Genomic DNA, 18,585 nt, shown 5'->3' on the forward strand with positions numbered 1-18,585 from the left:
GTTGGTAAAATATTCACTGGTGAGAAGGGAAAATTGGAAAGCTCTTCATACAGTGGAAGGAATGCAGCTGCTGCTCACATCCCACATGAGACGTGTGCTTCAGCATTGGCCTTCTGACTGCCAGTTATTTCTACCAATTTCCCATGCAGAGAACTGGGAAACTCATCCCAGCTGCAGAAAGGACTAACCCCAAACCCTCAAACACTTCCATGGCATTTTCATCTCATAAGATGCCTATTTAAAATATCTTTAGGAAGAGCAGGTTTTTTTTTCAATTACAACTTATTCATTTTTTTTTTTTGCCTGTCACTACTGTAATTTACTTTGCATGGATTCTACTCATGTAGAGAGTAAAAGTAACTGTGCAAACTCATATGTATATGATACAGCAATAGACAAAGGCATCTGTAGTCGAATAAGTCATCCCTACACAATACGAAGCCTAGCGTTGTTCTGTGAAAATCCTCTTAGTATAATGATAAAAAGAAAAGAGGAGGAAAAGAGAGTGAATTACAAATTATTCTCTTATTTTGGGGGCCGTGTTTCATGAAAGAGATGTCAAGAGTCTCGAGAAGAGTTTATTAAAGACACAGTGGGTCTGCATCTTCCCAAGCATGCATGGACCAGTAGTCCATTGCAAAGAAAGAATGATTGGCTTGTTCACTGTGAGTTGAATTCCCATGAACTCAGTTGCCCAAAGTCTCACGTTTATTATATCATTGCCAGTAATTTTGTTGGAGCTCCTTTGGATGTAAATTCTCAACCAGTGTGGCACTTGGAAAATAGTATTTGCCTGCTGTCTAGGAAAGAGATTTGTAGTTTGGAAAATTTTGCAAGGTGGAAAATCTTTAGAATTATGCTCTAAAAGTTTGAGTGTTGTATGGAATTGATCTCTCCCTTCATTTCTCTGGCTGGGCAGCTGCCTAGTTACAGGCTTAATGAGGTCAAGTTTCTTCTATACCTTAGAAGTGTATTACAAATCATATTATAGTTTGCTTGTCTTTTTTCAAAATGTTATTTCAGTGTCTTAACTAGCATGAAATTCACAAATTTCTTTGGCTTTGCAGACTCGTAGTATCAATTTACAGGGTAATTCATTCATTTAGTGAGTGTATACTATGTGTCAGATAATGTGTTGGAAGATGGGGTATGAAGAAACAGACATCGTTTTATACAATAGTTGTGGTTGTCAGAATTGACCCCATCTTTGAGATCCACACAGGAGATTAGTCCAGTGTGGGGACAGACTAGCAGTGTGTCCTTGCTCTGATCACCATGTCCCATCACTGTCTTCTCTTCACCCAATTATTCCCGAAAGCCCAAGAGACACTTTCTGATTACCTTCTTTCCTGCTTTTTACCCAATTCTATTTAATTGCTTTTTGGAACCGAGCTTCTTCTCCTGATCAAGAAATCTTCTCTACCATTTGCTTTGGACTGAGAATGCTTCCATTCCTTTCATTTAGCATACAGTGATTTCCATATGAGTCTTTCTGTTTATTTCTTGAGAAATCCAGTTTTAGACCACTGGTTTATTCTACCAATAACTTTCCCTAAAGCGGATCTGTAACTCTTGCTTGTGGCAGTTGTGTGTCCTACTCACAGGAATGCTGTTTGGCCAGGCTTCCCTCCCTTTGGACCACGTCCAAGAGAATATTGGCTTAAGGAATATTAGTGTTAGCATTTTACTTCTGAGTGCTTCTTGCTGATCTTATATCACTCTGACATTGCCTTATGCCAATTTTATATTCAGACAAGATCCATTCCATCCCTCCTTATCCCTTTCTCCTTTTTCAACATCGCCTTATCTCCCCAGCTTCTGAGTATCTTCTGAACACTTACTTGCTCATCAGGCTAGTATTGATCCTTCAGGAACAAAGGTAAAGTCTTCTAAAAAGAGTCATGTTGATCTTTCCGGAGGCTCAGAACAGGCTAAATCAAAGACTGGGTTTTGTCAGAAATCCAAGAGGATAAGACTGAAAACACACAGCGGGGACACTTTCTATTTTTCTGTTAAAACAGAGCTTTCTTTGTGGGCTGTCCCTCTTAGGAGACAGTGACACTGAGTAAGGAAGAGTCCTAGGGCAGAAATGCACCTCAGCCTACTGTAGAGGTTCTCTTGGTGCTCATCCACCAAACTGGTACCTAGTTCACCATTCACTGTGGGGCTCAGGCCCTGCCAGGACATTACCAGGAGAACAGTAAGAGAAGCTTCCAACGCACACCCGAGACATAAAGAAAATGATAAGACCAGAGTTATCATTTGCTCTGGGTTGAGCCTCAAAAGACTTTTCACAAAACCCTCCCCTTTGTCTTATGGACAGTGTCTTCACATACAATATAAGGATGGATATGAGAACATTCCTTCTTGACCTTCTGGTCAGACTGATCTGTGATGTGTGACAGTAGAACCTGGCTGTCTGACATGTGACAGAAATCCCACTATTCAGTGGGGCCATTGGCTGGAGTAAATCCTAGAAGCTTTGGGCCAGCAGGTCTGGAAAAATATGAATGTTCTCAGAAATATTCTCCAATTGTTTAGATGGTCAGTTCAGCAGATCAAGAGGAGATTACATTCTTTACCTTGTGGAGTGAAGATTGTTTCCTTGGTGAACAGGACAGTACTGTCCTGCTGATTCTGTCCAGCACATGAGTAACTTTGGCCTGTGGGCTGGTAGCCTCCAATGCCTAGTCAAATTTTGAAGCTTATGATCAGCCCAGGCATGGAGGCCCCAACCTAGGGCTCATAACATCTCAACCCTAGGAAGCATGGATTGAACAGCTGGGCATGTCTCACAGATGACTGTAAAGTAACGAGGGGGCAAACATTTTCATTTGTAGGAGTGTTGTCCTTTGAAGAGGATGTATTCAGAAGCTTTATATTTATTACTTTAATACTTCCACTATAGCAAATAATTTGGAAATTTTCACTTGGCACCTAGCATAATCATATGGGGGGATTATTGGATGAAGAAAAATGATATTAAAAAAACCATCATCTTTGTTGTCTTTCCATTTCTGCATTGTCATAGTCGTTGGATAAATGAAAACATGATTTGGACCAAGACAATTACTCTAGAAAAGGGCAAAAATATAAACCCTAGAGTAACATGGTCAGTGAATAGTCATCTACAAGTCAAATTAGGGTACATAAGATATCATTATAAGGGCAAACTTTATACATTTAAAAAGTTCTAAGTCCCAATAATTGATTCATGTTATACCATACAGTGTTTGATGTGGTGAAATTAAAAGGTAATCAAGAATTTGGTGAGATCCTCAGTGTTCCTTGTTAGAGGATAGTCATATGTACTATGTAAGAGTCTATACAGTTGGGAACTATTGGTGGATTCAAGAGTGGTTGATCCTCTTTTCCTCTAGGTTTGGAAATATCATGGGATGGAGACAGTTTTGTAGAAGTCATGGCTGCACCCCATCTCAAGGGCAAACTCTGTGGTCTTTGTGGCAACTACAATGGACATAAGCGTGATGACTTAATTGGTGGAGATGGAAACTTCAAGTTTGATGTGGATGACTTTGCCGAGTCCTGGAGGGTGGAGTCCAATGAGTTCTGCAACAGACCCCAGAGAAAACCAGTGCCTGAACTGTGTCAAGGGACAGTGAAGGTAAAGCTTCGAGCCCATCGGGAATGCCAGAAACTCAAATCCTGGGAGTTTCAGACCTGCCACTCAACTGTGGACTATTCTACTTTCTACCGGTAAGTACAGTGCCTTGGGGAATAGGCTTGGGTTACAGACCAAGGGTAGACTTGACCATGGAACAGAGGGTATCAAATCCCTTGGTGTACAAAACAAGGGCCCCCAAAGTGCAGTGTAAACACCCCTGCTTCTTTCTTCTCTTGAGACTGATCTCATCTTGACTCAGCCCCACATTATGTCCCAAATTAGGAAATTGAAGGGCATATTTCAGAGCTATCTCCTATAAGTGATTCTGTTTTTGTGTCTGCAGTTTCACTGGAAAGCTAGTGACACTCTAGGATTTTTCCAGGTGTTAGCTTGACTCTTAAGATTGAGGAGTGCTTCCCAAAATCTGGCCTCAAATGCAGTGGTATAGGGCAGAGGTAGGAATCTCAAATCACTCTGGCTGCCTTTGGGTATTTGAGTGAGCTTGGTTATTCTAGATCTGAGGAAGAGTTCATCAGGTCTTTCTCATCGTCTCGCCCAGAACACATCTGCACATGGAAAACAAGGTGGTGAAGTGAGGATTCCTTGGATTTTAGCCAACTATGAGACTTTGTGTCCAGAATCAGAGGAGAGTAGAAACAGGGCTTGAGGATGGAGGAAGGAAAGTCTCTCGTTAAGACCATGGATTCCATTTGTATTAAGCAAACCACTTTAATCATTGTCTTAAATGAACAATACATATTCATTGAAGTTACCTGTTTTGTGAATATAAAGGCAACACCTACTTTTACATAAAATTAACCATTATAATGTGCTAAAGATTTTTTTAAATGCCCTGTTTCACAACCCTGAGCTAAACATTGCTTTCAATTTGGCAAACATGTCTATACATTTCTGTATGCAAACTTGTATGTCTAGTGCAATATTTATATTATGTATCGACGATATATGGAAAAAAAAAAAAAGACCGTGGGTTCCATAACCTTTTCTAATTCTGATCAACCTCCTTCCATACAAAGCAACTGGTTACAAAGGAGAACTGGCTTTGACTTCTGTGCTACAAGCTTGCATTTGTGAGTTGTTGAGTTTGGCCTGGTTGTACTTCCATTTACTACACAATTCCATGAGGTTCAAGAGCTAAGACTGTATATAACTTTAACCACCGTGGATGTGGGAGGAAACATGAGATGAACACAGTCCAAAAAGGCCTTGTTTAAGTGATTTGCCTGTGCCTCTTAAAATGAGAAAGCTCCTGTGGTCTGAAGCCACAGAGAAGTTATTTTTACCCTTTAACTGCCACCAGTTTATTTCTCCTAGTTCTCATTAAATGTGATCTTTTTTTATTTATTTGATCTTTGGATATAAAAGATAAAGTTCTATAAAGTCAGCTCAAAGTAGGGTGGAAAAAGGACTGTCCCTGTCATCACAAATCCCTGAACATGGCTGCATCTGCCAAACCATTTGGCTCCAACTCATGTGTTTAGTTCCTTCAAGCCATTTCCCGGTTGTAATTTGAATTCTCTGGGTTCCCTTCTTTCTCCTCCCAGCACCACCCCCTAGATTGACCTCACCCTTGTCTATTGAAATCAAAAGATCTTAATGCACTCTGGAGTGAACTAAGCACCTGGACAGACAAACCAGGCTTCATTTGGAATCTAAATACCCATCACTTGAAAGTCTGATGGGAAGCAATAGAGCACAGCAATTAAGAAGCTTGTGGTCTCCCAGAGCTAAAAATCCAGTCCAGCTTTACAACCTTGAACAGTTATTTAAGCTCGCTAAACCTTAGTTTGCTTATCTGGGAAGTGGGGATAATAAAGAGCCTATCTTGAAGAACTGTCGTTCAGATTCAATGAGACTGTGAACATAGATGCATGTGCTCAACCCAGTGCCCCCGAGCAATGTGCTCTATAACTGTTGGCTGCTATTGTAGCTCCTACCATTAATTAAATGATTAACAAGGGTAAGGCTTCTTTTGGAAGCTCCCCTACCCCAGTTGTGGATTTGAATTGGACCCTTCTCTGTCTGAAATAGAGTGGAAAGGCTGTACTTCTCCCAGGACCCTAGCAGCCTACACCTTTGGTTTTCATCCCATTTCAAAGGAACGTGTTGAAAGCAAAAATTGGAGAGCAGGCCTGCAGAGATTCTTCCCTTTTTGCAAATTTCGATTTCTTTGCTCTTTGGTGATTTATTTTGTATTATGATCCCTGGACTGCTAGCAGGAATATGATGAGCACCTTGGCAGAAGTCGTGAGAAACGACTTTGACGTGGACAGAGAGAATCGAAATTGTTAGGTGGCCAGACAGATGCTAACCTTCTGCTCTTGAAAGTTGCTACAGCAGCACAGTTGGGGGGTGGCGGGGGAGTCACTGTGTAAGGGGCTGGATGCCTGAGTTTGGGGAGCTTATGAGAATGCTCTTGGGATCCTTGTGCACTGTGAGGTTTGGAGGATGGAGCATGGTGGGAGGTGAGCTTGTGTTCTGCTGTGTGTGGTGTAGGGACAGAGCACCCTTCCAGGCCAGCCACTCCCTGGAAGAGGCAGGGGAGCTCAGGAGGGCAGAGCTGGACAATCCTGACTGTCACGCACTTTGCTGATAATCTCATTCCCCAACCGAGAGGTTCACCTTCATGCACTTTCAAGTGAGGGTGGCCAATATTGGGTAGATCCTGGATTTCTTTCTTTCCTCCAAGCACGGATGTGGCAGGAGAGAGAAAAGAAACAAGGTCAACGTGGAAAGGGAGTTCTGTTCTCAGGGGATCTCCAGCAAGGAACAAACCTTAGGGAGCCTTTAGGAAGCAACGGACAGAGAATGCATCGGGCGATGCCAAGCCGGACGTAACCTCAACCCTGCCACTTTCTAGCTGTGTGGCCCTGGTAGCTTGCTGGGTTTCAGATTCTTTGCCTTTAGAATAGGTATGACAGCGACTACCTGGTGGGATTGCTACTCCACGGACTGAGGTCAACGGGTGGTGCCACGTTGGTCTGTGATAGACAGGCTGTCCTGGCACAGTGTGCTGTTGTCCTGTGTCCCTTCCTCTCTATGGAGAATCTGGCCCGCCCCACCCCTGGCCACTTACATTTCTGATTGTCGAGATCTTCTCCTTTGCTCATTGTGGAGAACAGATTAGATAGAGTCTCACTGATGAATCTACGGAACGGTTTATAAATGAACCGTTTCTCTTTCGTGGCCTTGAATGAAATACAGTAAGTGAAGATTGCATTGCAAGCCTTTAAAAAAATTGTTCTTTTTGTCTTATAAGAATAATATATGTTCATTGTATGACAATTAAGTAACATTAAAAAGAATAAAGAAGAAAATAGCCATCACATCACATTCCACACATGTAAATTTTTGCCTGTATATTTTATTGTCATTGGCGGAATTTCTAAAATGAAGCTTAAAACATAGTCATGACCTGTGTTTTAAGGGCTGTGATCTTTTTTAGGACTAAAGGGATTTGCCTTGATATCATGGAAGGTCATATATATAAATTGTATATGAATTTGATTCCTTTCATTTTCCCCTTATCCTTCAAAGAAGTATCTGTACTTACCTTTAGGACAAAGAATAAAGTTGCGTAATATACAAATGCCACCTTCCAAGTACCATTGTGTTTGTAACTTAGAGAAGGGAGAGGATAAAGGAGGTATTTCTCTCAGGAAATGTTACCTCTTTTGGGTTTCCTTAATCATATGACAAGTTCCAGAGGGAAAATTCTATTATAAATATGAGATAGCTCTTCTTATAAGATCAAAATAATAATTCTAATTTCTCTGAATTAGAGTTTACTTTTGAGATGTCTAGGACTTAGAACTCTTATTTTATTTTGGTCTTTTACCCAGTTCAAAAATTTTAATAGTAAACTGTCCATTGTCTAAAAACTTGAAAAACTTCGTAAATGAATAAGAAATGACTCCATATTAGCCAAGACTTTTTTTTCTCTTTTGGGAAACTTTTTAAGATTTGCTCATTTTTTCTTCGCACATCAGTTCCACCCATCGTGGCCTCATTTGCTATAAAAATTAAAGGCTTTGTGATCAGCATATTGGCTTCATTAACTCATTGAATATGTTTGGATGCAAAATAATTTAATCATGAATCACATAAAAATTTTAACTGGCTACATTGATAATGTGTCTTAAGTCCTAGAGTTGCTAATTGACTTGTCCTCAAATTAGATAATCCCCTTTGCAAATCTGCATTGGCCGCCGCTGGTGTGTCACAGAGACATTTCTTGTAGCAAGGGAAGTAGTTAGTATACTGTGGAAACATGAATGTGAAATCATTTCAATTATACTTGGATTCACACATAGGCCTCCCTGAGGAGGAGATGTTGTCTTTGGGTCTCTTTTCTCATTTCTTTGTTTTCACCTCCCTCCCCCAGCCTCACGCTGCCTTCTCCATCTGTGTCTTGGCTGCCAACTGGGAAATCCAGGAGGAATAAGCAGCCCCCCATCCCGTAGCCTCCCTGGTGGTCCTCAGCAGCCAGTATCGAATCCACTCCCCACCTTGAATTCGGGCAGGCTGACGAGACCAGTCTTGGCAGCCCCCGGGGGCGCAAGGAAGCCAGGAGATGGGTTGAGCTATGTGGGTCACGCTGGGGAGAGAGAAGACCACCTATACGTTGGGCTGGTGTATGAAACACGAGCAAACTCAGACCTGAATCTTGGATGAAGTAGTTGCAAGTGAGTGTAACTTGCTAGCAAAGCGGGCCTCTCCAGTCGAGGCAGGCCCACATTTCAGAGAAGCCAGGAAGATTAATGTGAACTGCAGCAAAGCCCAGGCCTTTACAGACCACCGTCGTCTCAGGACTGTTTTCCTCTCCCCACTCCCCTTCATGCAGTATAATTCACCGGAGCAAAAACTCTGTTCACTTGTTCGGTTTGGGTAAGTGTCTGGGGATTCCCAGTCTAGGAAATGTTCTTTTCTTTCCATGCAGTGTTTTTTTACAGCTGTAAGGAATTGAAGGAAGGCCAGGGGATTCACAGATGTGTCCTTCCCGCTGAGGTCCTGGGAGGTAGGTGGTGGGAGGTTGTGCAGGAGAACGCTGGAACTCCAACAGCACAACGGTGTCGGAGATGCTGGCGCCTGGGGACTGCCAGTGGCTTCCTTCCAAAGGAAGATCACAGCCTTTGTGGATGACCCACTTTGGGTTTTCCTATAAAGGAAACTCATCATTTATTATAAGGCAAGAGGAGAGATGCAGGCAAGGATACAGACTTTATGTGTGTGTGTGTCTGTAGGAGAAAATCATATAAAGCTAACTGCTGTTCTATAATTAAAATCAAGCCAATCTTCCCTCGCTTCAAAGGAGAACGTGCTTGGAACATTTCTGTTTACAGCTTTTAATGATTTGCCTCAAATTGCCATTAGAACTAGGGTCCTAAATCAAATGAGATATTCATTTTAAAGTGTGATGTTCTAAACCTGCCTTTTTATTTTTCCTTTGGCAAACTTAGCTTTTAGGATGAGCAGCCACTCTGAATATGTAATAAAGGTGACACCAGGTGGCAGTAGACACCTCAGTTGTACCACCGATCAGACTTCAGCCCTTACAAGTCCAACCTTAAAGCTCAAAATGTTTTCCCTACTCAGTAGCTCTCACGCTCGCGCTCTCTCTCTCTCTCTCTCACTCTCTCTCTCTCTCTCTCTCTCTCTCTCTCTGTCTTTTAACTTATGCCCTAGGCTACTCCTTCACTGTATCTAAATATACAATGCACATTCCTGCCTCTGGGTCCATGTCTGTCCTCTGCCTGAGATGCCTTCATTTTCTACATTGATTTAAGCTGAAAGCACAGCTCAAGTTTCATCCCAGACCTCTGTAAATGTTTTTTCTTTGGTTTCTTAGAGATGCTGATTGTGTTTATCCTTATTTAGTGCATATACTATATTGCACTGCTGTCATCTCTTGCCCGCATTGGATTTTAGGTTCACTCGGGAATGGAAAATGTTCTTTTCTACCCTTTTGTATTTCACCCAGCATCACCCCTGGAAGGTCTGCTTTGGAGAAAGTTTTCTTAGCTCCCTTCTTAGCCTTTCTGTCATCTTCATCCTCTCTGATCACCTTGTGACTTCTACCCCCAATGCCAAGTCCATCTTAGATCTTTATCCCCACACTCGTTATACACTTAAAGTCAGAATGTGCACACATTTCTGTCCTTTCAGGGAATAGACTAGTCAGAGCAAGCGGAGCCTCTGGTCCACCTTTGATGCTGCAGGAGCTATCGGCTCTTCTTATGCATGAGTCTACTATTGTGACTGCCAGGAGCAGGCCTCTGAATCTCAGAATCCACCTCTGCCTGTTAACAATTCTCTTGTAAGCCACTTGGACCTCCTGGATCCTCTTCTATACCTTCTATCTATAGATGGCTAGTGTTTGGCCTTGCCATATTTTTTGTGTGGTATTTTGATCTATAGATATTTCTGCATTGGCCTCTTCCACCATCCTGTCCCATGGAGTCATGGACTGGCACTGACTCTTCCTGGTCACAATGTGTGACACTGTTCATGGGGTATTTCCCCTCAAGGAAGTTCACCTGAGCTTTTGGTGTCCAGAGTTTTTATTGGGACTCAATCACCTGCTGCCTGCTGCCTGCATGGCTGACCTTCTGTAGCCCCTCCCAGAGGTCATGCTAATGCCTTTAGTCTCCAGCTCCTCTGGAGGTTGGAACTGTTATCAGATGGCCCAAAGCCCCCATCATAAAGCACACTGTTAGAGTGTCTCCTGGCCAAAGCACCCAGGCAAAAAAGGACAATCCTGTCAAGCGGTGCATTCCAGGGGCCTAGAGATCACTCCCCAGGAGCTAAAGGCCAAGGCCAGACTCTCTTTGGGCCAGGTTAATTCTTTACTACACAGCCTGCCTGGCTCAAGGTTAAATGTAATTTCAATTTGATTTTAATTTTAGCTTTGAGTTTACTTTCAGCATAAACTTCCTGGAAACCTGCAGTGTTTCTCCTCAGAAAATTATATTTTGGATTGTAATTAGATGGGGCTTTTGAACACAGATTTGAATGAGTGTCACTGTAGCAGGTAAAACACTAATTATTTTGTAGCATCTCTCTTGGCTGCTTAGGGGACTTAGATTACTCCTTAGTAAGCAGGAGACTGTCTGGTGTAGCTTTATTGTATTTTCGTTATCGATGGGTATAAAGCCCTTTCTATCCGTGAGAGTGACAGGGGTGGTGGCTGACATGAGGAATGTTTTCCTCATGTCATTGTTGAAATAACTGGGACACTGAGAGGTGAGGGGACTCATTCCAAGCCCCCCGTGGGGCCTGAGCAGCCAGCCTGACAGGACACTTGGTCTCGGGTCTTTGTCAGAGAACTTGGCAAGAGCTGCTAGGGCTGCTCTCAGAGTCCATCACTCAGGTTTTTAAATATCCTGCTTTTGCCACGAGCTTTTGGAGGAGGATTTCATCAATTACTTAATTCACTCCTTTTACAACTTTTGAGTGTGCACCTGCTGTGTGCCAGGTACTGCTGTAGGTGTGGCGATTTGGGACTGAACAAGAGAGACAAAAGTTCTTCCTTCAGACAGCTCACTGTCTAGTGTGGACAGACAGCGATAAATAAGAAACCAAGTCATTGCCAATTGTGAGAAGAGGAATGGGGGAAATAGTGTGATATGATAGGGTGGGCTGGGGGTGGCCAACTTGGAACAAGGTAGACAGGAAGAGCCTTCTGGAGGTGTGCTCCTTTGAGTGGAGCCCACCGTGTGTGGGAAGGACGGGGGTGGGGAGGTCTGTCATGGGTGGGGGAAGGGCAGGCCTCTATGCTGGGAAGGGTGTGGCCTGTTTGCAGACCAGAGAGGAGGCTGCCAGTACTGGTGCCTTTAGAAAGTGCTGGGTATGCTACCAATCACTGCATGAGCTTGGAAGCAAATTCTTCCCCTGTCAAGGTTCAGATGAGATCGTGGCCCCAATCAGTACCTGGAGTGCAGTCTTGTGAGACCCTCAGCAGAGTCCATGCCTGGACTCCTGATCCAAAGAAACGGAGCTAATAACTGCATTGTGTTTATTGTTTACATTTATTGTTAAGCCTTTCCTGTTTTCCTCATTCACTAAGTTTCATTTTATTTCATTCTGCATGTAGTTTTGCAAGCTGTTGTAAATCCTTTCTGGAACAAGTTGAGGAATAAGTGACAGTGGCCACGGGTAAAGGATCTAACACCTCCGAACTTCTATTTTTTGTGTGAAATAGAGATGATATCATCACCAACAGATTAGTCATGAGGCTGAATGAGGTTTCCCTTGTAACGCCCAGGTGGAAACACCAAGGAATCTACTTCCCTTGGCCACATCACCAGTGTGGTCTAGTGGCATTCCTCCTTGAGCCCCGTGGTTTCAGGTTGTTCTATAGAAAATTAAGGTATGCAGTTGGATGCCAGAATGCCTCAGAACCGAGAAAACCTGGGGATGGGTGTCCTCAGAGATGGCCGTGTGTGGGCTGGCTTCCGTCAGGCCACAGACAGATTGGTTGAATCTTTGATGTGCTGTGAGTACAGCCCTGTGACTCAGTGAGGCAACAGGGACAGGAGCAGCGCCTTGTGAAATCAGCCGGCATCCTGGCAGCATCATGGGTTTCTCAGAGGTGGCTTGCTGGCCCCTGTGCTGTGCTGGGAGCTCAGGGTTGTACTGTGCTGGACGGCCATCCAGGACTTTTTGACTGTTTCTCAAGCTGGCAAAAATTAAAACTGATGGAGAGTGTGCAAATATGAAATAGGAGGGAGGCTTTTGTGATCCTGGATCCTCCTACACATGGAAATCTTATAGTCAATCTCAATTTTCTTCTGACCTGGCAAGGAAAAGGAACAGTAGGCTTGTGCACACAGGCTTTCACAGGGGCCGGTGTTTCAACTACAGACCAAATATTCAGAGGTGTGTACGTGTTTAAAAAAAAAAAAGACTGGGGCTTCCCTGGTGGCGCAGTGGTTAGTAGTCTGCCTGCCGATGCAGGGGACACGGGTTTGTGCCCCGGTCCGGGAGGATCCCACATGCTGCAGAGCAGCTGGGCCCGTGAGCCATGGCCACTGAGCCTGCGCATCCGGAGCCTGTGCTCCGCAACGGGAGAGGCCACAGCAGTGAGAGGCCCGCGTACCGCAAAAAAAAAAAGACTGGGTGTAGGGGCAGTTTTTTTGTTAAGGAAGAAGATGCTGAATTACTATTTTTTTATATCCATGGGTCTCTTTTCTAGGCTAATAGTCAATTATTCATGTCTAGGAATCAATGAAATCAATCAATAATAAATTAAAACAGGTATATATTACCTATTGTAAAAACACACACACACAGATTATTTTGTAGTCAGGATTCATTGATTAAATAATTCACCAGGCGCTGTTCAAGGTGCTGGATGTATGGCAGTGGTTAAGATAAATGAGTCCTCTGGCTCACAGAGCTTGCAGTGTAGGCTAGTGGGTGAGAAAGACAAGTAAACAGGAATGTAGATAGGGAGGGATGCAGTTTTGATAGAGGATGTACGGGATGCTATGGAAACCTGCCGGGGGGGTGGCTTCCTGGAGACGGTGACTTCCTAAGCTGAAACCAGAAGCATATGTAGGGTTTAGCTGCATAAAAAGGAGAAGGGGTTTGGGGAAGAGAACAAAGGGAAAGATCCCAGCCACGGAAGACTGCATGTTCAAAGCCATGGAAGCCAGCAAGAGCCTGGCACAGGCAGCTAACAGATAGATGTTGCATGGGGCAGTGTCATAAACTAGGGAGGTGTGGAAGATAGGTCAGGAGGCAAAGGCCACAGCCAGATCATTAGAGTTTATGCCCCAGCATCCATCAGACACGAAGGGGGTGCACTGTAGTGTCTTTCAGCCATTACCTGGGAGCAGGTCATACTGGGCATTGGTTCAGTAAAGATGAAGACTTTTCATTTATTCCTCATTCGTTTATTTCTTAGTTTCTATACACCTACCACGTATTCTATGCCTTAGGTCGTGGTTCTCAAACTTTAGCAGGAATCAGAATCATTTAGAGAGCTGATTCAGTGGGTCTAGGGCAGGGGCTGAAAATGTGCACTTTTAACAAGTTCCCAAGGGATGCTGGGACTCGGGGACCACACCTGGAGAACCTCAGCACGAAGTGGAGGAATTAGAAGAAGAACTGCTTCCAGCTGTTTGTGGGTCCCCAAGGGGATGCAGTTCTCTGAGACTTGGTCTACTCCAAGACCATTTTATGGCTGATGGGGCTTATCTTTCTTTGTCCTGTACAGTCAACCTCCAAACATTAGAGATGAGAACACAGAGTGGGTCCGTGGGTAAGGGATTAGGAGCTAAGCACATGCCCACCTAAAGTGGTCATTGGAGCTCAGTGGCATTTTCTTGGTGTGTTGTTTAAAGTACAGGCACCAAATGGAATACTGCTCAACCATAAAAAAGAATGAAATTTTGCCATTTGCAGCAACATGGATGGACTTGAAGGGTATTATGCTAAGTGAAATAAGCCAGACAGAGAAAGACAAATACTGTATGATATCACTTATATGTAGAATCTAAAAAAATACAACAAACTGGTGAATATAACAAAAAAGAAACAGACTTACAGATATAGAGAACAAACTAGTGGTTACCAGTGGGGAGAGGGAAGGGGGGAGGGGCAATATAGGGGATTAAGAGATGCAAATTAGTAGGACTAAAATAAGCTACAAGGATATATTGCACAACACAGGGAATATAGCCAGTGCTTTATAATAACCATAAGTGGAGTATAACCTTTAAAAACTGTGAACCACTACACAGTGCACCTGTAACTTAAATAAGATTGTGCATCAACTATACTTCAATTTTAAAAATGGAAAAAAAAGAAAGTAGGCACCAAAGTAAACCTTTTTTTTTTTTTTTTGCGGTACGCGGGCCTCTCACTGTTGTGGCCTCTCCCGGTGCGGAGCGCAGGCTCAGCGGCCATGGTTCACGGGCCCAGCTGCTCCGCGGCACGTGGGATCTTCCCGGACCGGGGCACGAACCCCTGTGCCCTGCATCGGCAGGCGGACTCTCAACCACTGCGCCACCAGGGAAGCCCCAAAGTAAACCTTTTAATGTCTTGTTTTATAAGCAAAAAAGCCCTGGTCTTACTGCTTCCTATTTGTAAGGCCAGGCCCAGCAAAAGTGTTGAACTTGTTTGACTGGGCCATTTGTGAGCCAGAATTAGAATCCAGAGTTGGAGTTCTCCTGGCCACTGAAATACTTTTCACAGTGAGCTGGGAACCGCCACGGTCACTTTGAGATGAATGAGCCGGGGCCCAGCAAGTGCCCTCCCTGAAGAGAAAGCTGGACACCGTGCAGTTCTGTTGATGAAGCGGCCTGAAGCCGGTGTTCTGTGCAGAGGCAGAGCTGCCCAAATCTTCCCCTCCCCCAGCAGGCAGAACAGACAGGCCCGGAGCTGGGGCCCAGACTGGTGAGCCCAGAATGGCCAACAGGATGTATCTGTAAAAGTCTGCTTCCTTTCTGCCGGCTTCAGGCTTTTAAAGAACCTGGTCAGCGGGCACAGAGAGTAAAGAAATAAATGCTTTACAAGGAAATCTGGTGACGATACTGGAATTAATAATTCTTTTAACATGAAAGAGCTGTTCTCTGTGATCTTTACTGTCTTACCTAGTGCTGGGAGTTTAAACAGATGAGAGGATGAGCTAGCTGGTTTCTTCGTTGTATCTCAAGCAAATGGCCCATGTGTGAGCACGAAGGTAGGATGCATTTGAGCTCCTCAAAGAATATGGGCCAGAAGACCTTTCAGAACCCCTGAAAGCTTTTCCATATGAAAAGGAAACCAGGAAATTGGAATCTTCATTTTGTCTTTGTGATCAAAGCCAGGGAGGAAAGATATTAAGCAGATACTGACCTGTAGTTTTGTGGCCACTGTTAGGATTTATTGACTGAATAGCAAATAAGGACTGCAGGAAAACTGAGGTTGGTATTTACTTGAGGGGAAGAAAAGATTTGGATTCAGAGGTTGACTGAAAACAGAGGCCTGCATTACTAAGGAAATAAGTACATGGGCTTCAGTAATAGGAGGTAACGACAACCATGTTAACAGCATTGATCAACACTCATTATGTGCCTGAAACTCAGGGAAGCCTAACAGTATTTTACAGTGTTAGTAATAATGGGCAATGCCATGCGAAGAGGAGGAGTGACAGCTTACATGTTTGCATGCTGTGTGCCAAGTGACCGCCAAGGGCTTTCCCTGCATATAGTGTTGCATTTGTGTGCATGAGGAACACGAGTGTAAAGGAGGTAAGAATATCACCCAAGGTCACCAGGCAAGAAGGAGGCAGAGGGCTTCCCTGGTGACGCAGTGGTTGAGAGTCCGCCTGCCGATGCAGGGGACACGAGTTCGTGCCCCGGTCCGGGAAGATCCCACATGCCACGGAGCGGCTGGGCCCGTGAGCCATGGCCGCTGAGCCTGCGCATCCGGAGGCTGTGCTCCACAACGGGAGAGGCCACAGCAGTGAGAGGCCCACGTACCACAAAAAAAAAAAAAAAAAAGAAGGAGGCAGAGCCAGGATTTGAGACCAAATCCGTTTGACCCAGAGACTGAATTTTTGACCATTACCACCGTGATCTGGTATTAGCTCCTCCTCCTAACCTATTCCTAACCCCAATTGTCTTCATTTTCTTTTTAATTTAATTTTTATTATTACTTTATTTTATTTTCTGGCTGCGTTAGGTCTTCGTTGCTGCGTGCGTGCTTTCTCTAGTTGTGGCGAGCGGGGGCTACTCTTCGTTGCAGTGCACGGGCTTCTCATTGCGGTGGCTTCTCTTGTTGTGGAGCATGGGCTCTAGGCACACGGGCTTCAGTAGTTGCAGCACGCAGCCTCAGTAGTTGTGGCATGCAGGCCCTAGGGCATGTGGGCTTCAGTGGTTGTGGCTCACAGGCTCAGTAGTTGTGGTGCACGGGCTCTAGAGTGCAGGCTCAATAGTTGTGGCACACGGGCTTAGTTGCTCTGTGGCATGTGGGATCTTCCCGGACCAGGGCTCAAACCCACATCCCATGCATTGGCAGGTGGATTCTTAACCACTGAGCCACTAGGGAAGTCCTTGTCTCCATTTTCTGAACTGAGCTAACACTCAGTTTTTGCGAATGTTTCATATACTCCATTTTTTTTTTCATTTTGAAGGATTTTTTTTTTTTCTTTTAAAAGATTTTTTTTCTCTTGAGCAAAATCGTCCATTCAGGTTTTGGAAGTATTATGCTGGCTGAATTTTAAATAGAGCGATTTCATCCTACTGGTCTTTTAAAGAGAAATGTTTGAGTTTCAAAATAGTGGCCATTTTCTACTCAAAATATTTTCTGGTCCACAGTAATAATTCTAGAGACAAGAATGCCTGACTCTTCTGTGAAAGGCTGATTTCATTATGGAACTGAGATCCTAGATTCTAATGCTGTGTGCCTATAAAGTATTTCCTTGTTTTTCATCTTCTTTTCCTTCTTTTTGCTTTTAATGACTGTTTAGAAACAGTTTCTAAAGAAAGAAACATTCTTATTTCACATCTTGCTTGAGATGTTTCGATTGATGTGATACTAGTAACTCAGTGATTCTTGATTTTTGGGAGGTCACAATCCTTTTTGAGGTTCTGATGAAAGCTAAGGGTCTCTTTTCCAGAAAAATGCATGCACGCTTGCACATACAACAGGGAATTCACCTAGGGGTCAGTGGACCCTCAGTTAAGAAATCCTACCTCCTTCCTCCCTCCCTCTGTACCTTCAACTCTTCAATAAATATTTTTTGAGCCTTGTTAAATGTCAGGCACTGTTCTGTGTGTTAGGATTACAGTGGTGAATGAAATAGACATGGCTCCTGTCTTCGTGGAGTTCATGGTCTAGTGAATAAGGAAGACAGTAAACGAGTATCCTTACAACTAAACATGCTGTGATGTCTGTACTTGAAGGAAAACTTCAGTGTATAAGATCATTTCATTGGCGGGTCAGATCCTGTAGGTTTGCGTATAGGGGAAGGGGGAGGCAGATGGATTGGAGAAGGACATCCCCTGAGGAAATGATCTTTGAGCTGAGATCAAAAGGATGGAGAGCAGTGAACCACGCTGAGAGACAGGAGGAGAGGGCCCCAGCCAGGGAGCGTTGTGCTGCATTCATGAACCTCTGAAATGCTGATGCAGCCAGCCCCCTGAGCTCCCTGTGTGCCTGTCCCAAGGAGCTCCGTGTCCTTCCTGTGTTATACTCTCAACGTAGTGAAGTCCATTACACAGAATCTCACCTGTCAGTGATTCATTCATGTCATGGGTCAAATCATATTTCCCCTGAAGATCCATCTCTCTCATGGAGCTTTAAAGTGGGTTTTTCTTTATCCTCAAGGGATACCATACCACTGAGTCTCATATCTGAGGTAGTGGCTTATTTGGCTTGCTCTGATATGCTCGGAGTCAGGACCGTGTTCTTTTTCAGAATACATCTAGGATGATGAAGACACACCTGCTACACACGTGGGTGCACAGGCACACATGCCCAGCTGTGTCCAAACGCCCCGGCACACATTGTATGACATACGCGTGTCACTACACCAGCGTGAATTCAGACTCTTGCTATTCAAAGCACCATCCTTGGACCAGCAGCATTAGGAGCTTGTTGGAAATGCAGGACCTCAGGCCCCACCCTAGCCCTTCTGAAATCAGAACATGCAGGTCTGACAAGGTGCCCATGGGATTTGTGTACACCCTGAAGTTTGAGCACTGCTGGTTTGATCGCCTTTTCCACTCTGGCCCGGTCCGTGCTGTTGAATAGTCTTGTCCAGATGCTTCCGTTCAGAGCTTGTAGCACATTGACGAGGATGTGTATATATATACACATATACATATGCATATAATTTCTTTTTTCAAAGAAAGGAGTTCGGGTAGCTGTGCTGTGGGACAGTTGTAATTTGACTCCAGTGTTTAACAGATGTAAGTACTCACCGGGGGCTGAGGGCACACCATCACACT

General features: G+C 44.1%; 1 protein-coding gene across 2 annotated transcripts in view; it reads left to right on the forward strand.

The window, feature by feature from the left end:
- BMPER (BMP binding endothelial regulator) overlaps window positions 1–18,585 on the forward strand; it is a 262,209-nt gene that overhangs the window by 179,605 nt on the left and 64,019 nt on the right. For both annotated transcript variants that reach the window (XM_029234380.1, XM_029234379.1), the window contains one exon: window positions 3,381–3,717. In XM_029234380.1, the coding sequence (XP_029090213.1) occupies window positions 3,381–3,717 (337 nt within the window). The remainder of the gene's footprint in view (window positions 1–3,380; window positions 3,718–18,585) is intronic.

The sequence above is a fragment of the Monodon monoceros genome, unplaced genomic scaffold (assembly GCF_005190385.1).
Source record: "Monodon monoceros isolate NGI ecotype Baffin Bay Population unplaced genomic scaffold, NGI_Narwhal_1 Super_Scaffold_2, whole genome shotgun sequence".
Classification (NCBI taxonomy): Eukaryota; Metazoa; Chordata; class Mammalia; order Artiodactyla; family Monodontidae; genus Monodon; species Monodon monoceros.